Genomic DNA, 22,568 nt, shown 5'->3' on the forward strand with positions numbered 1-22,568 from the left:
CCCTGAGTGGACACAGAACCCTCCCTCAATCATGAGAGCACAGACAGCTTGGGGGAACTCTGAGCAGAGCTGCATAGATGCTGGCCCAAGTCAGGTTTCTGTATTTTGGGACTACAACCTCCCATGGTCTCAATATCGAACTATTTCAGCAAATGAAAGTTCCTACTTCTTTAACCCTTAGTAAGTTATCATAAAACACCTGCTTGCTTTGTAATGGCGGCAGTGTGGTGGGCTGTATCAACTTTGTAGTAGTGAAATATTCAGTATTTGCAGATATTTGTGTACTTTTAAGCTATGTTCCTATGGTATGGGGATTAACAGCAGGATAGCAAAAGTGGACAGTGTGAGCCCTTATGGTTGTCAAGAGACTTATGCTTGAAGTCTGGGAGGATAAATATCCAAAATATTCACCACCAATGGTCTGAGCAACTCATCAACCTTGCTACATTTCAGTGTATAAACACTAATTTCATGAGCATATACTGTTTGGACATCCAGAGTGCTTATACCTTAACATGTATCATTTCAGGTGGCTATTGTATTCTCAGTGTTAACTGACACTGTGTAGCATGTTTTTCCTGTCTTTTTTAAAATCTTTGTCCTCCTCCTTTGTTAAATTTGACACTACAGATATGTAAGCACAAGGCATGCCCAATGCACAGAGACCGCAATTAGTTTACAGCTGCCCATCATCATATATTCTATGGGGAGGCTGCATGTTACCATCTACTGATGACAAACATGCCCCACGGCTCCTTTGCTAGGGTGGGGGTTTGAGCCCAGATTCCTAGGGCAGACTCCTCATATTAGATCAGCTCCCACATAAATTTAACCATTCTAAAATCCTTTGACAGCTGTTCTGCTTCCTGGAATAGGGTTCCAACTGGGTTACACCCCATGTATTTTCCTCTGCTTCACACTGTTCCCAGGAGACAGAGATGTTTCCTGGCTCCAGCAAGTCAAGGAAAGCAAACCACTTAGGTTTTTCATTTTTCAAAAATAAAATAAAAAAACCTCAGCAACAACCCTGACACAGTCAGATGATCTTCTTGGGAGATGCCCTCCTCCTGTTTCCTTGCAGACAGTCCAAATGTTTGAAACATCCCAAGTTATGTTATTCTTCAGATAAAGGATATTTCAAGACACAAAGAAAACACAGTAGCTTTGGCTGATTGCTAAATGAAACCACATGACTGTTGGGATAGGGCTGGGCTTAGTGGTTTGGTGTTTTTTTAAAAAAATGTCCTGATGGGTTATAGCATCTTTTCCCAGTGTTTGCTGGCTCTCACTACCAATTCCATTACTGGCTGCATTCTAATAGAATTTAGTTTTTTTAAAATAAAAAAAGATGGAATGAGATATCGGCAGGAAGAACGCACTCCAAGTAAGAGAAGCCAGATCTGCCACACCACATGCACATTGTAGGTTTGAGCCAGTCCACCACAGACATGGCACTTGCACACAGAGGAATCCCATAGGGCACAGCAGGCCTGCATTCAGCACACCAGGCCATGACTAAGCCTGCATGTCTGCCATTCCTTGTAACAGGAGCAGCCTGGTGTTCTAAGTACTCATACCCAGGGGAGGGCTGTACTATTGCTTATGGCAGCCTTCCCCAACCTGGTGCCCTTCGGATGCTGAAATCAACAACTCTCTCCATCCCTGCCCATTGGCCATGATGGGGGCTAATGGGAGTTGAAGTCCAAAACCTCAGGACAGGTGGCTGGAAGGCTGCTTTATGAAGATCCTCTCATGTGCAAGGACAGCACCGAGAGTGGGACCAGATCCAAGTCTTGTATCTTGAAAGGTCTGGGATATTACCTCCCATATAAGTAGGCCAACACCCAGTATTTAACATAGCATATTGAATTAATTCAACCAAAGTAATGACAGCAAGGGACGCAGGTGGCGCTGTGGGTTAAACCACAGAGCCTAGGACTTGCCGATCAAAAGGTCGGCAGTTTGAATCCCCGCGATGGGGTGAGCTCCCGTTGCTCGGTCCCTGCTCCTGCCCACCTAGCAGTTCGAAAGCACGTCAAAGTGCAAGTAGATAAATAGGTACCGCTCCGGCAGGAAGGTAAACGGCATTTCAGTGCGCTGATCTGGTTCGCCAGAAGTGGCTTAGTCATGCTGGCCACATGTACTGTACGCCATACAACTGTACACCGGTTCCCTCGGCCAATAAAGCGAGCTGAGCGCTGCAACCCCAGTCGGCTACGACTGGACCTAATGGTCAGGGGTCCTTTTACCTTTTTAATGACAGCAGCTCAGGAGCTCAGGATCAATGGGAATGCCTTCTCCAGACCAGACCAGTCTCTGCTCTGCATAAGAAGCCTTGTTAACATGGCCTGAAGATACCCACCTCATAGTGGAGCAGAGTAGGGCATTCTCCATAGTGGCACCTACCTTCAATATAGCCCCCTAAAACAGGTTTGCTGACCACTTTATGAAAACGTGATGGAAGAATGTAGCTCCGCAGCAGAGCACACACTGTGCACGCATATAATCCAGTTTAATCCCCAGCATCTCCATTTTAAATTCTCAAGCAGGCAGAGCATGAGAAAGCCCCCAAGGCTTTAGAGAGGTGCTGCCAGTCAGAGTGGGCGAGTCTGATCTAGATGGATTATTAGACTAATTCCCCATAAGACAACTTTTGGATGTTTATACAGGTACGGGATAGTGTAAGATGTGATAAGTTAACTCTTCCTTAAACATTTAAACTCAATGTGCAGCAGCTGTGAAAAAGGCAAACTCCAAGCTAGGGATCATTAGGAAAGGAATGGGGGGGGGGGAGAGACTGCCAATGTCAAATTTATGGTTCAATAACATTTGGATTACTGTGTGGAGTTCTGGATACCAAACCTCAACATGGATATTGCAGAGTTGGAAAAGGTTAAGAAATGAGCAAGTAGAATGATTAAGGGGATGCAGTGACTTTCTTCATAGGGAAGAAAGGTTGCAGCGTTTGGGGACTTCTTAATTTAGAAAAAAGGAGAAGAACAGGTGAGGTTATAGTCATTTATAAAATTAGGCATGGCATAAAGAAAGCGGACAGATAAATGTTTTTCTCCCTCTCTCATAATGCTAGAATTTGTGGATACCCAATGAAGTTGAATGTTGGAAGATTCAGGACAGACAAAAGGAAGCACCTCTTCACACAGTGCATGGTTAAACTTTGGAATTTGCTTCTACAGGATTAGATAAATTCATGGAGGAGTGTGCTATCAGTGGCTGCTAGCCATGATGGCTATGCTGGGTATCCAGAGGCAGAGGCAGTAACAGCTCTGAATCCATTGCTGGAAGAAAGCCACAGGAGGATTGAGCTTTCTTGTGCTCAGGTCCTGCTTGCCTACTTCCTACAGGCATCTGGGTGGCCACTGTGAGAACAGGATACTTGGATCAGATGGGCCCAGAGGGCAGATTCTCATGTTCTGAAGAACAGTCCTGCTGCTAGGGACTGGCTACCGCAGACAAGTCAACCAAGGTCAGATCCCCACAAAAATACTTTCTTCAACAAAAGCAGTCTTTGCTTAAAAAAATAACCAAACCCTTGTGTTGGCTGATATGAAACTGGAACAAATAGACCAGTGAGGCTGACTGAGGGTACTGGCTGGCAGATGGGAGCCGCAGGTTGGTCAAGAAAGGTTTACTTTCACCCCTGGGTCTGCAGTTTTATTATTTGATTCATATTGCACTGATATATGTGAACTGCTTCAAGGTTACCTGTGATAGAAGGTGATATTCAAAAAGCCCTAAATAAATAAATGAAAATAATGAAGTAAATGCTTCCATGGATCTGCATTTAATTTATTTGCTCTAGTACACACAACTGTTGAGCGTTCTCTCCAGTACTACGATTTGTTTTGGAAGATCACAACGACAGCATCATTTGCACCATCAGGTCAACATTTTCCTCCACAAAACTGGCACGCGAAGCAGCAAGATGAAAACCATCCCAGCAATTTCCTCCCTTGGGAAAGGAAAGGATAGCTGGTGCCAAGATACTCTTCCAGACACAGAATGAATACCAGCAGCATCCCACAAAACTCAGAATGCTACCAGAATGCTTTTATAATTCTTATTTAACAGTGTTTGTATATTGCTTGATTGCAGAATTAGCTGCATGGCTTCCACAAAACACAGTAATTGGAAACACTGAAATCTCTGGAGATGGACCTACAGGGAGGATGAGTCAACATGCCAAGGCTGGCAAGATATATTCTTGTGATACACGCAGCCAGCCGAGACACAGCCAGTAACAGACAGTTAGCAAAGCCCAGCCCACAGATTGACAAGCTCTGCTCTGAGTTACCAGCCATGAAACCAAAAGCCTGCCAGTCATTGTTTTCTGGCCAGCTAAGCAAGATCTACCTGGGGCAAGGAGTGTGCCTGCCAGTCTCTCTCCCATTGCTGATTTTGCAGCAGTCATTCTTCAGAGTTAACCAAGAGTTCACACTTTGCAAGCCACAGAACCACTCTGTGACCCATCACTGCAACCAAGAACATTTAATTTCCTAGTTCACGAAGGAAGTAAGCCAGAGTTTGGGCTGTACCACTTCTGATTGCAAGTGGAGACTTACATTGTGGAATGTTCCCCCCAAATACCTATTTAAAGCCCTTTCATCTGGAAGACTAGCATGCCAAGAGAACCCATTATCCCTGACATGTATCTTTACATGTGCAAGAGTTTCTCCTCTCCATCATGAAAGGCCACACCTACAAGACACAGACTGAGCCCTACAGTAAACATGAGGGGCACTAGACCCCTCACCCATTTTCTTACCTCCTGCCTTCTCAGAACTAGGCAGGAAGAAGGGAGGAAGTACAGTTGCTTATTGCTGACATATACATCCAAGGAAATATTTGACTATTTTACTTAGAGACACCAAGGGCAAATGGGTATAGAAAGCCTACATGTGTCCTTCATGCAACTGATGAAAAGCCAAAACCCAAGCAGGTTTATACTGCAGCTTTAAAGCTATAGCATTCTGATTAAGGTGGAAGCAATTATGAGAACAGGTTCTCCCTGCCCTGGGACAATGGCATTCAATCTACTTAGCTCCAGGGCATACTTTCCACAGATACTTGTTTGCCATGAGGTCCTGCACTCTCTAAAGATCAGCCACCATCAAACCTGGTGCTCTGGTTTTAGACTACAACTCACATCAGCATGGCTGTGCTGCCATCAACCCCAGCTGTTGCTGTTGCTTCTTCACACTTGTTTATTAATGTTTATTATTTCATTTATTGCCTTCTAAACCACCATCTCAAGGCAATTTACATATAAAACAATTAAGAATAGTTAGAAACACAAAAACAAGGAATGCATGCTCTTGAATGCCCTCACTGCCCCCATGTGAACTTGGCTTACAGCCTAAACTAGAATACCAAGCAATCTCCTTTAACTGCAGCAATATAGGGGAATATGTGATGGGCACGCAGGGGGGCTTGACATTTGGCCAATTATAAAGGATTTGGTCAACTGACCAGTCAAATAGTCACAGGGTCACAGAATCACACAATCTAGTCCAACCCCCTGCAATGCAGGAATATGCAGCTGTCCCAAACGGGGATTCGACCTGCAACCCTGGCATTATCAGCACCATGCTCTAACCAACTGAGTTATCCAGCTGATCATATATTTTTAAAAATATTAGCCATATGGTGGTGGGGGGGGGAGGTATTTTAATCATCAACAAAGCTTGGCACCCATGTCCACCACAAAAGCAACCAATCTTGTGAAACAATGAAAATTAAAGTTGCTTCTAATAGTCCCATTACATTTTATAACACTGTTAAAAGATTAGGAGAAGGAACATTTGATTTCCTAACTCTCGTGAAGGTGGTAAAACCTGTGTCAGTGCTGTACCACCTCAGGCAGCAAGTGGGGTGGGGGGAGAACCACAAGATGGAATGCTCCTCCAAATAGTATTTAAAATCCTTTCATATGGAAGACTAGCATGTCAGGGAGGAAAATTCTCTTTGACCTGCTAATTTGGTGTGTGTGTGTGTGTGTGTGTAGGTAGGTAGGTAGGTAGGTGTTTTCCTTTCCTGCATGGCAGCCCTCCCAACACACAAGCCCCTACCTACATTCTGAAGTGGTACACAGCCAAAACAACAGATGGAGGCCCTTGGTGAGCCCCAGGCTTCCATCCACCTCCCTATAGTCTGCCTCCTCAGAAATGATGTGGGGAAAGGGTAGGGAGAGCAGCTTACCTCACAAATGGTACCACCGTGAAGCACAAGAGACACACGCTACCACCTACGAGGTGGCATTCTAGGTTTCATGGGCCATTTAGTCAAATAATTAAGGGGCCAATTGATGCTGTCATTCAGGGAATTCTGTCTGCTCTCAACTGATATTCACACTGAGGAATCCCTGACAGAGTGAAGGGCCATCTTGACTTCCCAGAAAGGAGGATTCCATATATGAATCCTGTCATCAGGGGCCACAACATAAAAGCACCCCCGGCTTTCCAATCAGTTCCTCAGAAACCAACCCATCAGGTGACCTCAAAGAACAATATTCTAAGGGCAGCCCCACACAGAAGTACAGCCAAAACAAATTTAATAACGTTTAGAAAGCAACACAAATAGCATACCAACTAGAGCTAAAACTTGAGAGACCCACATTCAATTTCCCAGTCAGTCACAGAGTTAACTGGGTGACCTTGGCTCTCAGCCTATCCTACCTCATAGAATTGTTGCGAGGATATACTTGGGAGGGATAACTTTTGAGTTCCTTGGAGAGAAGGGAAGGCATTTGCTATGAGCAAATCAATGTAATACGGTTCCCCTTAGCCTGGCAGGACAATTCAGAAAAAGTTACAGCAGATTGCCTCAGCAGAGTCTGACAAGATTTGCAGTTCAGATCCTCAGGCTGGCATCAAATTGGCAAAAGGTGGTCTACAATTCTGAAAGCTGCTGAGTGGTTCAGTGCTCCAGCCTCTGAGCCATTCCTGGCATCAAGGTAACTAAAGCCATTTCAGTCCCAAAACTGGATTGGATATCAGACTGAAATGGGTCGACAGAAGTGGCATCACCCCAAAAATCCTGAACTTGAGTCAACAGTCCATACACATTGCCCCAAAATGGATAATGGTTGATCTTTTACTGCCCATTTGAAAGGAAGGGAGGGAGATCAACTGAATGAATGAATGAATGAATGAATGAAATTAATATTTTTTTCCCCAATGGAGTGGGAACTAGAAAAGAGTTGTTTTTTTAAAGCAGAGGATGAACTTCAGCTTTCAAACTAGATGGTGGAACTTCCTTGCTTATGGAGGCATTTGTCACCCTCTCTGCCAGTTTTTGTTTGTTTGTTTTGTTCTTAAAATATTTTTTCTTAAAGAACATGTATTGTCTCTTTTTCAGGTTGTAGAATCTTTTTGACATTTGAAGTGAGACATTAATAAAGTTGTATACAGAATAAAGTTGGGGCAGAAGGAGAAGGGGTGGTAATACTTGGTGTATATGTGGTTTTTATGTCAGCATCACTTGGGTAGGTTCTTTTTCTATTTATTATATCTCCTTGGTGGTGAGAGAGGTTGGAGAAGGCCCAGGGCATGGCTGGTTGTCTTTAGTTGGCTGCACTAAGATCTGTTTGTGGGCGGAGGGGATTGTTGGGTCAAATTAGCCATACTGATTTCAGTGTTCAAAACTCCCGTTGTTCTAGGCGCATTTTAGCGACAGGGAATTTCATTAGCATGAGCAGTTTCTGAGCTCTGGATGCAGTACTGCACCTAAGATTTCAGATTAAAACTGCAGAGTGGAAGGAAAGGAGGACCTTTTTCTGCCTCCCCGCCTACATCTACTCTCTGAAGACTGGAGAAAAGACCCCCTTAAGAATATTAGGGGGTGGGGGTGGGCAGGGGAAGGACTAGACCATGTGAAAAATGAACATAACATTTTAGCTGCAGTTCATTCATTTTCAGCTTTGTGTTCTTGTTATAATAAAAGTGTGCCTAGACATTCCGTTATTGCCCCTATAACCTAGGTTTAAGGTGTCATTTAGCTCCTGGCTTTCATATCTCAGTTTCTAACACTGGTTGATTTGTATGCTGTTGGTGGGTTCTTGCTGTTGTCCTGTTGGGCTACGTATGTAATAAAGGGGAGCCATACCAGGGTGAAGGCATCCTCTTCTCTGCCAGTTCTGACCTGGCCACCCTAACAAGCTGGAACTGGCAAGGACTGAGTTTGTACATATGCATCAGCCATGCACTTCCCTCCAAGAACCTTAGGCTTGCACAAGTTGAAAAGAATCTGTAAGAGCCAGCAGGAAACTGCAGGAGGCAGCACGTCAACTGGATTGATCTCTCAGCACAGAATCCAGCAACGCAGGATGAAAATATTTCCACTCCTATATTTTTCCATGAGAAACAAAATCCATTTTTTAAGAACACCTGTTTCATACAATTAGTAACATAGTGACTACATCACAGTAATCCTTGGTAGTCTTGCTTTACCAGGACCACAAAAGCATGCCATACTCCCAGAGAGCTGCTCCCAGCCAAGAACAAACTTTGACTACAGCTCGTGGTTAAGGAGGAAAGAGCAAAGCATGATCCCGGGTTTGGACAACACACTAAGCCAAATTTTGGCTTAGCTGCTCCCTGCATCTAAACTATACAACAAGATGCCCTCCACAGCTGGTATTCAGAGGGAGACTCTTCCACAGAAGATGCAACATCTCAATTCACCGCATGAACCACGTTAAGAGATGCAGGCAGGCCTATACTTCCAGATGTTAAGCAATCTATGTGCAAATACTTCTTTCTACAGTGAAAAAACCTTCCAACCCAAGCCCCGATCTACCCAATTCCTGGCTGAAAGACCTTGCATGACTTCTCATGTTACACAAGTCTAGGCAGCCCCATCACTTGCCATGGAGTAGCTAATCTAGCCTCTGGCCCCCCAGGCCACGACAGTCTTCTCTGGCTTGGTTGCTTTCCTCATTGAAAGAGGGAGAGCTCTACAGATTTTGCAGCCATACCTTAGGCTAACCTTCCTCATTCTGGTGCCCTCCAGATATTAAAAGACTACCAGTTCCCCTCAGACGAGCCTTAATGGCTGGGAATGACGGGAGTTTGTAGTCCAAAGCTATCATTCCATCAGGCTGCCTCAGTGGTGGAGATGGGAAGCTGTTTCATCAGGCACCTCCTACCCTTGAACTGTGCCAGCCGGTCGCTGTAAGAGCAACTGCTTTAGAACTGTTGCTTGAGTTTGATTCCCTCCCCTCTTCCTCCTTGTTCCTTTCCCCTTGTGTTTTGTTTTCTTTTTCAATTGTAAGCTTCATGACTGTATTACAAGCCACTCCAGAAGCCTCTTTTTTTTTTGCGGAAAAGAGGGAGACAAATGGTCTAAATCAATGAATCATAAAACACCTGGAGGGCACTAGGTTGGGGAAGCTTGCATTGCGCCCCTTTAGCACTGGGAACAGCAGGACATGAAATCTTCATTCAAGAGCTGCAGGACATGCGAGAAACATTGCTTCAAATCTCTTATGCTCCAGCGCTTGGGAGGTGGAGGGACTGCCAGCAATTGCACCAGGACCCAAGCCAGCAGGGGGGCAGACTCTGAGGTTATATGAAAAAGAGAGAGAGGTAGGTCTCTAAGCCCTCCTAGAAGGAAAGTTAGGAAGCAAAGTGGATGCTTACCCTTCTAAACAATTTCTGTGAGTTGAGTTGAGTTGAGCTAGGCTGACTTCTCCCATCTGCCAGTGAGCGACGTCAGAGCTGTAACTGACAGAGGAGTTGTTTGGACACCACACTCTGGTATCCCTAGGGTTCCAAAGATGTGCTTTTCTCTCCTGTAGTGTACAGGCAACTCTCAGTTTGTAGCATTCAATGCACACATCACCGTGCATGCCATGTCTGGCACCTGAAGAGGGCAGAACGGGGTGGGCTTACATGCACTCTGCAGATGTGCACAATGACCCGGGACGTAACCCCCCTGTAAATGGTGTGTGTGTTGCCTGTACTTTTCTATTCTGCTAATGTCACATTTTCTAATCCTTAGATTCTCTCTTCATTTGCCCTCCTTTTCTTCCTAGGAACCAGGATGCCTCTTTCCTGTGGTGGGTTTATCTGAGATCAGGTACACCCTCTAAATCTGTTTCTGCAAATAATAATCCACAGTACACGCAGGTGAATATTAAAGAATCTCCCTGCCCCCCCCCTTTAAAGCGAAATGTAAAAACTTCACACAGAGGCTTAGGCACGCCTCTTTCAGTGTAGGACCTAAGCTCCAGGCACTCATGAAGAATTCACTGTGTAGTTAGCTTACAGTACAAAATCCACCTCAAATGCCCCAAGCCTCACCTTGCTTCAGGTTAGGGACCCTTCACTTAGCAGAGCAGCAGTGGCACAGGCAACCAGGCCAGGCAGGCATGAAGCCCTGCGACTTTTCAGCCTGCATGCCCCTTATAGCAGAGGCCAAAAGTGGCTCCTGCACAGCTCACACAGCAGTGCAGCAGGTTAGGGACAAAGCACTGCCACCAATTTCACAGCAGGGGCAGCAATATCATTGCCTAGATCACCATTTGCCAATCCCCTGCCCGGCACATAAGCTTTTTGCATGTGAGAAAGAAAACCACCAACTAAGCTAAGCAAAAGAAGAGGCATGCACGGCCAAAGGCCCAACCATCACTTTTACAGTGGTACCTCGGGTTAAGTATTTAATTCGTTCCGGAGGTCCGTTCTTAACATGAAACTATTCTTAACCTAAAGCACCACTTTAGCTAATGGGGCCTCCTGCTGCCGCTGCGCCGCCGGAGCACGATTTCTGTTCTCATCCTGAAGCAAAGTTCTTAACCTGAGGTACTATTTCTGGGTTAACGGAGTCTGTAACCTGAAGCATATGTAACCTGAAGCGTATGTAACCCAAGGTATCACTGTACTTTGAAAAGTTTCAATATGACCAACCAGAACATTATAATAGCGAGCAAGCTTCTGAGCCCACCAGAGTTCTTCGGCAGAGTTGTGAAAGTTAAGCAGCGGGCAGAGGGGAGATTTTGTTTGGTGTTGATTCCAGAATGCCTACTGTGTTGGTTACAAGTTCATTTCTTCCATCTTGCTCAAAAAATTGTGGGTGGCCCAGGAGAGGGCATTCTTTGAAGCAATCCCTAGATTGTGAAATTCCCTCCCCGCAGAGGTCACCTGGCACCTTTACTATATTTGTTGTTTAGTCGTGTCCAACTCTTCATGACCCCATGGACCAGGGAACACCAGGCACTCCTGTCTTCCACTGCCTCCCACAGTTTGGTCAAACTCATGTTGGTAGCTTTGAGAACACTGTCCAACCATCTCGTCCTCTGTCGTCCCCTTCTCCTTGTGCCCTCAATCTTTCCCAACATCAGGGACTTTTCCAGGGAGTCTTCTCTTCTCATGAGGTGGCCAAAGTATTGGAGCCTCCGCTTCAGAATCTGTCCTTCCAATGAGCACTCAGGGCTGATTTCCTTAAGAATGGAGAGGTTTGATCTTCTTGCAGTCCATGGGACTCTCAAGAGTATCCTCCAGCACCATAATTCAAAAGCATCAATTCTTCGGCGATCAGCCTTCTTGATGGTCCAGCTCTCACTTCCATACATCATTACTGGGAAAACCATAACTTTAACTATACAGACCTTTGTCGGCAAGGTGATGTCTCTGCTTTTTAAGATGCTGTCTAGGTTTGTCATTGCTTTTCTCCCAAGAAGCAGGCGTCTTTTAATTTTGTGACTGCTGTCACCATCTGCAGTGATTATGGAGCCCAAGAAAGTAAAATCTCTCACTCCATTTCTTCCCCTTCTATTTGCCAGGAGGTGATGGCAAATAGCTTTATATAGCTATTTATATTATTATATAAAGGTAAAGGTAAAGGGACCCCAGACCATTAGGCCCAATTGTGACAGACTCTGGGGTTGCGGCGCTCATCTCACTTTATTGGCCGAGGGAGCCGGCGTTTGTCCACAGACAGCTTCCGGGTCATGTGGCCAGCACGAGTAAGCCACTTCTGGCGAACCAGAGCAGCACACGGAAACGCCGTTTACCTTCCCGCTGGAGCAGTACCTATTTATTTACTTGCACTTTGACGTGCTTTTGAACTGCTAGGTTGGCAGGAGCAGGGACCGAACAACGGGAGATCACCCCGTCGCGGGGATTCGAACTGCCAACCTTCTGATCGGCAAGTCCTAGGCTCTGTGGTTTAACCCACAGCGCCACCCACGTCCCTTTTATATTATTATATAGCTTTCAGCAAATGCTGAAGATGCACTTCTTTACCCCTGACCTTTGACACCTGAAATGTCTGCTTCCAAGAGTTGGACCCACCCTATTCTTGAGAATGTAGCATGTTTTATGTGCTTTTAATTCTGAATTTTAAATTGTTGCAACCAGGACTCACTGGTGAAGGGCAGGTAACAAATTTAATGATACTACTACCCCTACCATTACCACCAATAATAATTTAAGCTGTGGCTATGGGGGTTGTCATGCAGAGTTCCCACTCCTTGGAAATGACCACTACACCCCTGAATCCACTAAATGTGGTTTTACACAAATCCCTTCTCCATCTGGCCACAGAAGGACTTGAAGCCTGGTGACCTTTGGAGATGACAGGAGCACCTCTTTTGATCAATCCCTTATCACACATCCTTGCAAATAAATCATGGGTGCTCCTAGCCCTCAGCTTATTTACTTATTTACTTGAAGCCGGTTGTTAGCCTTTGCAGACCTACTCTTGTATGTTTATGCCTCAACAGCTCCAAAAAGGGAGGGGGGGGACAACAAATTCTCATCCAGCTAACAAAAGATCTGCTTGCTGGTTGCCCAAAGACAAGCATACAAGTGGATATTTGCACCCGACTGTAGCTTCAGTCTCTGTTCAGCAAAACACAAACGTGAAACATTTCAAATAAGTAAATAAAGTCAGCAACCCTGAAGAAAGTCAGTGGAATGCAACAGTCATTTCTTCCAGCACCTAAGAATTAAGGAAGAGGAAATTCTGCAGCCTTTGCAAGATTTGCCTGGGCAAGAACAAGGCACACAAGGATGCGGGTAGTCAGAAATGGGAGCAACATGTTCCAAACATTTTCTAAGCACATAAGCTTGCATTTGCTTACTCTCACCTTCTGCTATCCTCCTCTCTTCTCCCTCCCCCACCCCCAGCTGCATCAAAGCCTAGACTGTAAGCACCATGGGGCAGGGAACAAACACAGCTGATGATACTACGACCCCAAACTGATTCATTTGACTTAATGTGAAATTAAGAAACATGCTTGCAGCCACACGCTCTCAATGAGAATTACCATGACTAGACATGGCTGGGATTGCGCGACAGAAGCCGCCCTCAGGAGGCACCCCCTTATTATTTTAATTGAAGAGGATTTGAGCGAATTGCAAATGAGTCTAGCAAGACCCTATGCTGGATTTACACCTCCACGCACAAAAGCAAATTTAAAAAATGAGCACACTTTAGAGCACCAGCTTTGTATGCAGAAGGTTCAGGGTTCAAGTCCTGGGATCTCCAGCTGTGGTTGGTAGAAATTCCTTGCCTGGAAAACCCTGGGGGGTCAATACTGAATTTGATGGACCAAAGACAGAAGGCACCAAGGCCTACCGGTGTGGTGTAGTGGTTAATGTGTTGGAATACTAAGCCCTGGGAGACCAGGGTTCAAATCCCCACTCAGCCATGAAGCTCCCTGAGTGACTTTGGGCCAGTCACTGCCTCTCAGTCTAACATACCTCACAGGACTGTTGTGGGAATTAAACGTTAAGAAATAAGCAGAAGGCGCCAGGTTCAGTCCCCAGGTAGGGCTCGGAGAGACTTCCTGCTTGAACCCCTGAAGAGACGCTGCCAGCCTGTGTAGGCAACACAGGCTCCGTATAGGAACATGCCCTAATAACTTCCTAAAGCTATTTGGAGAGCCTCTTGCCTGCTTCCTCTTGAATGCCACCGTCTCAAGAAGAGCCCCCCCCCCCCGCAGTCCTGTCCCGCAAAGGCACTCACCGAAGTACTCCTTTTTCATGTGCATCTCCAGCTCCTTCTCCAGCTCCAACGTGAGCGCCTCCAGCCTCCGCTCCACCTGGCTGGGCCCGCTCTCCCTCGACGGCGTCACCTGGTAGGGGAGCCGGAACTTAGAGACGGCCGCCGCGCCTTTGGCGGCCGGCGAGCCGTAGGACAGCGAGGAGACGGCGGCGTCGGGGCCCCCGAGGGCAACCGGCGGCGCCTGGGCGTGCAGCCTCGGGTAGGCATCCGCCGCCGCCTGCTCAGCCAGCAACAGAAGGCCCTCCTCGGGCAGGAGCGAGGCCCGCGGCGACGGCAGCTGGAACTCCGGGTAGGCGCCCATCGAGCCCCGGGAGCTGCGCGAGCTGTGGCTGGAGATGCTGGAGCGCGGGCTGGCCAGAGCCGCCGCGATGGCCCCCGACGCCATGGCCGCCGCTGTAGCCGGCCCGGTTCCGTGGCGCCCAGCCGCTGAGGCTGCCACCTCCAGCTCGACGGCGCCGGTCAAGGAGGAGCGCGGGCTGATGTGCCGCTGGTCGTAGCCCATGCTGATGCCGCTGGTGCGGTTGCTGCTCGGCTTGCTCCCGCTGCCACCCCCGCCGCCGTCGGAAGAGCTGGTCAGGCTGGCGCGCGGGCTGGAGTGCTTGCTCGTGTCGCTGGCCGTGCTGGCGTAGCTGGAGCGCGGGCTCAGCGCCGAAGACGCCTCGACGGCCCCGGCTACCAAGCTGCCCCGCGGGCTAGCCAAGGGGCCGCCGCCACCGTAGCACGTCGAGGCCCGCGGGCTGGCTCCCCCGCCGCCGCCTCCTTTGCAGCGCGGGTAGCCTTCGGCCGAGTAGCGCTTGTAGCAAGGCAGCGCCACCTCGGAGCGCGGACACGAGCCGTCCTCGGCGCCGCCGTTGAGGGAGCGCAGCGGGAGGCACGACGACTGAGGAGCCTCTGCCGACGGGTACGGCGGCGGCGGGCCCAGCGTGGTGCAGCCGCCGCCGCCGCCGTTCAGCTGCTTCTTGGCCCGCCCGTCCAGCTCCGACGGCGGCTGGTGGTCTCTCCTGCGGCGGCCGAGCCCCTCGTCGTAGAGCGCCAGCTCCGCCATCAACTTGCTGGCTTTCCCCAAGCCCTCCTCGTACCTCTCCATGCCGGCGGGAGGAGGAGGAGAGGCGGCGCCGCCGCCGCCCTCGCGCGCTCCAGACGGCAAAGTTTAGCAGAAGCCGCCGCGGCCCGACGCCCGGTGCCGCCTCGCAAGCGCTGCCTCCGGCTACAAGAGAGTCACCTCCCGGGCATCCCGCCCCGAGGCTCACCACGAACCGAGGCTCGCCAGGCAGGCAGAGCGGCCGGCGGGCCGGCGGGTGGGGGGCGGGAGGGAGAGGCGGCGTTGTCGGGGAAGCGTCCCCGCCCGCCTGCGCGAAGTTTGCTGGGGCCAGTCAATGGCGCGCTCGGCGGAGGAATTTGCACTTCGAGGCTGCCCGGCTGGCTGACTGGCCGGCCTCCTCCTCCTCCTCCTCAGCTCGGCTCTCCCCCGCCCGGCTGGGCTCCAAGATCCGGGGCGGGAGGGCCCGAGGCAGCGCCGGGCTGCTCCTTTGTGCGGCGAGGGAGGGAGGGACTTCTTTGTGTGGGGCAGGAATGCGAGGAGGAGGAGAAGGAAGGAGACGGGGCGCTGCGTCCCTCTGGAATGTAGTTAATGCCGAAGCCAAACAATGACTTTAACCAAGTCAGCCCCCGAGGGGGGGGGACGCCGGGCGGGAGGAGCCGCCGCTGGAGGAGCTGCCCCCCCCCCCGCATTCCCTTCATGTGACTGCGCTCCTCTAGCAGGGAGGGAGGACGCTTAAAAGCAGGGGGGATTCTTTGTGCTGCACGCTCACACCTTGGGAAAGGCCCTACTACTCACTCTTCCATGCTCCCGGATGCTGCCTCGCCAGAGCCCATTGAATGCCGCCCCCCCCCCCACGGCATGGGACAAGGCCTTTCCCACCCACCCCTGACTGTGCGCCGTGTGCCAAGAGGACCCATGGAAAAGCCAGAGAGGGAATGGTGAGGGGGCTTCCAAGCCCACTGGCCCGCTTCTGCCAGCCATTCCCTCCATCACTTGTGCTGACCTGCAAGGCCACGCCTGGCCTAGCAAAGCCCCCTTCCCCATGCAGGTCTCCAGAAGGTGTGTCTCATGGTTTCCTTTTTTACTGCTTTGAGCATCTGCCAGGAATCCCTCTCTCCACAGTCCTAGATGGCAGCAAGTTATCCCCGCACAAGTTAGGGCCCATGGGGAGGCTCCGTTTGTGAGAACTGCAACCTTCCCAGTTCACACAGGCACACGTACATCCTTTTCTTTATCTATGCTGAGTTGTATGTCCTTGATCAGTAGCAGCTGAATGCGTGAACTAGGTCCGCAGAAAAGCATTGAGTGTACACAGTGCTGATTTTCTAGAAAAAGGTGCCGGAACTTAACCATGAGCGCCTCCCTTGTTGTCTTATCATGGCAATGGTGCCCACCTGAGAGGGGCCGGAACTGAGTTCTGGCTGGGAAAAAAGCCTTGAGTATGGGAGGCAGAATGTAACTTCCATTTCTGGTGCTCAATCTGGTAGGACACATTCCTCCACAAGACTGTGCTGCGTCCTGCAGGCACATGAACCACCCTACACGCGGAGCTAGCAGTTCTTGTGAGCAGCACCTCATGAGAACAAAACAAAACAAAGGTCTGCTAGGTCAGGCCAATATTCTGTTCTCACAGGGGCCAACTGGATGCCCCAGTAGGAAACCAGCAAGCAGGGTTCAAGCACAAGAGCCCTCTCCCATCCCGTGGCCTCCAGCAACTGGCATTCAGAAGAAGAGGAGGAGTTTGGATTTGATATCCCGCTTTATCACTACCCTACCCTAAGGAATCTCAAAGCGGCTAACATTCTCCTTTCCCTTCCTCCTTCACAACAAGCGCTCTGTGAGGTGAGTGAGGCTGAGAGACTTCAAAGAAGTGTGACTAGCCCAAGGTCACCCAGCAGCTGCATGTGGAGGAGCGGAGACGCGAACCCGGTTCCCCGGATTACGAGTCTACCCCTCTTAACCACTACACCACACTGGCTCTCTGCTAACTCTGATGGAGCACAGCTATTGCAGCTAGTAATCAATAGTTCTCTCCTTCATGAATTTGTCTGATCCTCTTTTAAAACCATGCAGGTTGGTGGCCATCACTGTCTCCTGTGGGAGCAAGTTCCATTGTTTAACTATGTGCTACACGAAGAAGCAGCTGTTGCGAGTTGCAGGTGTAAGAGGAGCCCAGCAGGTGGATGGGTCTGCCTGGTCCAGCATCTTGGTCTCACAGTGGCCAACCAGATGTTCGCAAAGGGAAACCCACAGCCCTGTCACACTCCCACGCCAGCCCCTCGGAGCCCCAGGATTGTGTGAACTGAGCCAGAGGGGCTGCAACCCATAGGGCTGCCTCTTCTAGAACCCGGCCACGCTCACAAGCCCCTGGACCCAATCCAGGTCCCTGTTGCAGCATGTTCCTGCTGGGCTGATCCGTGTCTTAGTCATGCGTACAATACTTCAGTGGGTCTACTCTAAGCATGACTAGGCAGGGCCCATCCCTCCGAATTTAAAAGGTTTCATTCCCAGATAAATGTGGGCCTGGTTTCTTTCTACTGAGCCTTTTTGTTTTTTCACTAGGCCTAAGAAAAAGAGGTGCCAGAACTCACCACAAACACTTCCATTGTTCTCTTAGAATGGCAATGGCACCCACCTGAAAGGAGAACCTATTTGCAGCCCCTTCTACCCAGATAGATGTCCTTTTGCCAGTTGAGTCCAATGTTCTCCCATCATATGCATATTTACTTGGCAATAAGCACTTGCCTGAAACCTCTTGAATTGATGGGCAGAATGTGGAGGGTAGCGCTTGGGGGATCTGGTTAAAGAGAGTACTTGCGACCTCTTGTTGAAGAAAAATAACAAAACTGTTTATTATAGGAAGTACATAACTTAGATAGGAAAGTTTCTGGTTCCAAGCCAGCTAACAAAGCTGAACAAAGGCAGCCAACCATGCTGGCCTGTTTGTTTTCAGGAGGATAGATTCAGGTTCAAGGTCAGATAAGTGAGAGAGGGGGGACATTGGAGAGGACGCAACTTTAGAATGTCAGTCTTAAGATCAAAGATCTAAGGTCAAATATACAGAGACAGTTTAGGAATCTGGAGGTCTACCACTCTGTTTCAGCCCCATGCGAACCCCTTTTTTGCTGAGTTACAAAAGACTTCCAGCATAAATCCCCAAATGTTGCTGAAATTGATACAGATATTATATCGTTTTTAGGTTGGAATCCTAAGAACTGAGCTCGGTGGGGCTTTGTTCTGAATGGATGTACCTAAGATAGTGCTGTTACAGTACAAGCCTATACATGTCTATTCAGAAGTGAGTCCTGTGGAGCTAATTGAGACTTATTCCCAGCCTACTTGGCTATAAGATTGCAGCCTAAGGATTGCAGCCGCTTTGTTATTTTGAGAGCTTTAAAAGAATGTTATTGTTTTATAATTTCATGGTTTAAGTCCTCTCAGAGTATTAGTTTCAGGCAGTGAAAGGCATTTAATTATATTACTTTTTAAATTTGTATGTTATTGCTGTTAGTTCCCTTGAGTTCCGTTTGCTGGAAAGACAAGAATATAACAAAAAAAAATGTGCTATATATTAGTAATTCATTTGCCTCCTCTTAATGCAAATAATAAACTATGTTTGCAAGTTCCAATTCTCTTGGAAATAATACATTATTTTGAAGCAATAAATGCCAAAAGGTAAGCACAGATTGTTGAAAAGTCTGGTCCCAAGTCCAGACTGAAGCACCTGGATTCCTCTTCTGAACCTAAACTGCAGGGGGGTTTCTTATGGAATTGCTGATGCAGTGACTGCACCCTCCCCCCCCCCCACCTGCGCTCAGAGCAAGATATTGCACAAATGGTGCCATTTGGTTGCTGGCTGCTCAGCTGCCTGCACTCGGTGTAGCCAGACCAGCCCCTGTACCAGGCCAATAACATTTTATCCTGTTATCATTCTTAATTAAACATTGAATGTGAGTTTGCTCTTGAAGAGCTCAGCTTAAAACCTCCCAGAGGTCACATACAAATGTCAAGGACTCAGTGGAGAAAGATGTTGGATGAAGAGTCCTGCTCTTTTACCCTCATACCCTCAGGAAGTGTGAGACTACAGAGCCCAAAATATTATAGCGCCCAGTGGATCTTTCCCATCCTGCCATGTATAAGAACACATTTTCTTTCCTGCAGGACTCATAGGCAAGGGTTGTTGTTAATGCAATGGAAGCCTTGGTCTCTTGCTGAAACTATAGAAGACTAGTGGAGTTCTGAAAATTATGCTTGCTGCAGTAAATACAGATTTTTTTTTAAATAATTTTAAAAGTCTGGACAAAGTGGGTCATTTTAAGAAGCAGGTTCCAGAAACAACAAAGTTCAGAAAGGCCAGTCCCATGTGGAAAGAAGGTGGTGTTGAACGGTTTAGTCTGCAGCCTTCACCAACCTGGTGCCCTCCAAGATGTGCTGGACCACAACACCCACCTACCCCCAGCCAGTGCTGGGGACAGCCTTGAAGGGATTGTGGCCCTTGAGCTAAAGAAGATTGCCCAGTGCTGCTCTGGAGGTACAGCTGGCTCCCTTGTTTAATTTTTGGGCCTGGCATGAAGACATTCCTTCTTGCAAGATATACTCAACAGCATTTTTATTCCTTCAGGCTACTTTAAACCACACCAGCTGTAGCAGCCTTGTTTTTCAGCTCCTGGCACTTGATGCTAATATAGAATTATATTGATCTATTTTTGCTTTGGAATACTTTGGAACTCAGATATCAGCAGCGGAACTTCAATATTTAGTAAAAGAAATGTGACTTCACACGTTCAGGCAGATCCAATAAAGCCCTCTTCTGGAAGACAAGGGTATAGTTCATCTTCTAAAAGACATTTAATTTGCTTGATCCTATACAGCTAAAATTCTGCCTGCCTTCTTAACTGCCTTGGAGCATGTGCCACCAGAAGAGAGAGAGGGAAGGGGCTATGTTTATGGGACTGGCAGAGCCCGCTCCTCAAAGGTCACTACTGCACAGCAGAAACTTTCTGCTTTCGGAAGCCATTGAGACTTTTGTGACACCAATTCCACTCTCATGGCTTCTCTTTTACATCTCTAGCAACTGGCAACTTGGCTCATTCTGAACTCACCAACCCACTCAACCATAGTTCACTGTTATTTCCACGCAATGACTGAAGATGACATTTTATATAGGTGTTGCTTCATCACCTATTAGTTCTCAAACCACACCAGAAGGAGGCATTCAGAAAGCCTTGGGTTTCTCTGTGATGACTAAAGCTCAGAAAAGATAGGCAAGGATATTGGGATGGACCGATTTAAACTAACAGGCAGAGGCAATCAGGAATACCTTCCACATAAGCCCAGCAGTGAAATGGATGACAGTTGTGCAGGCCACGTGACCCACCAAACACAACCCACCCTTCATGTGTCCTTGTTTTGCACTGCCTAGGTAATACAACAAAACCGAAGTTTAATCTTTCTGTAGATGAGCTGCATTCAAACTTGGTGGTTACAAAGTTTGTTGGCCTGATATAATACAATCACCATTCTCCCCATTCACTAACACCACAAGCCAAAAAACCCCTTTGTCTAAGCCTCTTTTTAAGCCATCCAAGTTGGTCCTGTGGGAGTGAGTTCCATAGTTCAACTATGTACTGTGTGAAGAGGTACTTAAAAAACCAAAAACTGTCCTGAATGTGGAATGCATCTTGGGAATGAGTTACTTATGCACTCAGCTTTCATCTGGCACTCACAATCTAAGGCAACACAGCCTAGATTCACTGTTCGTTCATTCTCTCTCTCTCTCTCTCTCTCTCTCTGTGAGTGTGTGTGTGTGTGTGTGTGTGTGTGTGTGAACTGGCCTATTATACAAAGGTAGCATTTCTATTCTTTGCTCCACACTCTTTTGTCTCTTGTCTTGCCCACCACTTGCATGTGACCTGCTGGAAAGTTGCTCAAAAGAAACTGTAGCCCTTTTGGGACTGAATGGGTCCTAAGCCTTCCCTGCCCCAAAGCTTCAAACCAAGATCCCAGGAAACTGATGAGAGTCTTCTCGAGTCCCTTATCCTCTTGGACAATCTCCACAGAGCAGATGCAAAACTGACATAGGTCTAAAAAATATACAAGCCATTTTGTTTTGCTGACCCCGCAGCGATAACTGGCATACCATTTTTCACTTCCCACCAGCCATCAATGCAATTTAAATTCTTACCATTCCTTCAATATTTGAATACTGATAGAGCTAAGCGCCAACCACACAAAGAGGCAAAAGATACAGCTATGATTGATGCTTCATAAATACCTCTGATTAGATAAGAGAAAGACAAAAAGCATCCCTTGGGATTTAGGGCGCTCTTAGTGCTGTTTACGTAGGAAAACAAATACAGAAAAGCAGCTTCACATTCCAGCATCCCAAAATAAAGAAAATCACTCCAGACAGTTGTTTTTAAGCATCTGACAGATCTTCGATCGGATCAAGTTTTAAAATAATTGATTCTGACAAGAATAGTAGGTGCTGCTGTCCAGCTGACGTCTTCTGGTTCACTACAAAAGCTCTGCTTTTGCTTAGATGAAGTGCAGATAATTGATCACTCCACCCAAATAAACTAGTCTCTTGTCCATCATTGAGTGTGAATCTGTTGCTGCACCAAGTGGCTGACAGTTACTAAAGTCCAGAGAACTCCATGGGAGACACTTAGGCAACCTGTCTGACCTTGTGTTTTAGGAAGACAGAGTGGAGTCGGCTTTTTATACATCAAAATAATAATAATATCTATGCCAGGGGTCAGCAAACCTTTTCAACAGGGGGCTGGTCCACTGTCCCTCAGACCATGTGGGGAGCCGGACTATATTTTGGAAAGAAAACAACAACGAATTCCTATGCCCCACAAATAACCCAGAGATGCATTTTAAATAAAAGCACACACTGTACTCATGTAAAAACACCAGGCAGGCCCCACAAATAACCCAGAGATGCATTTTAAATAAAAGGACACATTCTACTCATGTAAAAACACACTGATTCCCAGACTGACCTTGGGCCGGATTTAGAAGGCAATTGGGCCGGATCCGGCCCTCGGGCCTTAGTTTGCCTACCCGTGATCTATGCTCATGAAAGACCCCATCTGCTGCAAGGATTACCTTGGGAAAGTTTTGGTGCAATAAGAAGAGCTACATTACTTATTATTTTTATTACATTTGTATTCCACCTTTTTTGTAAAGCTCGACATACACAGTCCTCCCCTCCCCATTTTATTCTCACCACCCTGTAAAGTAGGTTAGGCTGAGAAACAGTGACTGGACCCAAGCCACCCAGTGAATTTTGATGGCTGAGTGGGGATGTGATCCCAGGTCTCCCAGGTCCTTGTCTGACTCCCTGACCACTAACCCACACTGGCTCACATTGCACTTGCGCTTTGTGGGACCCCTCTGAGCAGAGACTAGGGTGCCTGTTGTTAGGAGAGGTGGGCATTTTCAGCTTCAACACAGTTCTGGTCCAAGTGTTGTGCTTTACTTCTTGGAAGTGGCA

At 47.7% G+C, this 22,568-nt stretch overlaps 1 protein-coding gene and 1 long non-coding RNA gene across 3 annotated transcripts in view; one reads left to right on the plus strand and one right to left on the minus strand.

Moving 5' to 3' along the window:
• The window catches only part of WTIP (WT1 interacting protein), a 58,657-nt gene extending 43,009 nt beyond the window's left edge, over window positions 1-15,648 (minus strand). The window contains exon 1 of one of the 2 annotated variants that reach the window (XR_014514314.1): window positions 13,987-15,572. Coding sequence is in view for 1 of the 2 variants with exons in the window: in XM_083452910.1 (XP_083309036.1) it covers window positions 13,987-15,112 (1,126 nt within the window). In the remaining variant the exon portion in view is untranslated. Of the gene's footprint in view, window positions 1-13,986 lie in introns of both variants that reach the window. The other variant, XM_083452910.1, reaches the window with a different exon arrangement.
• Window positions 1-22,568, plus strand: part of LOC310683259 — a 179,570-nt gene that overhangs the window by 97,955 nt on the left and 59,047 nt on the right. The window lies entirely within an intron of this gene.

Source organism: Podarcis tiliguerta (assembly GCF_965153285.1).
Source record: "Podarcis tiliguerta genome assembly, chromosome: 8".
NCBI lineage: Eukaryota > Metazoa > Chordata > Lepidosauria > Squamata > Lacertidae > Podarcis > Podarcis tiliguerta.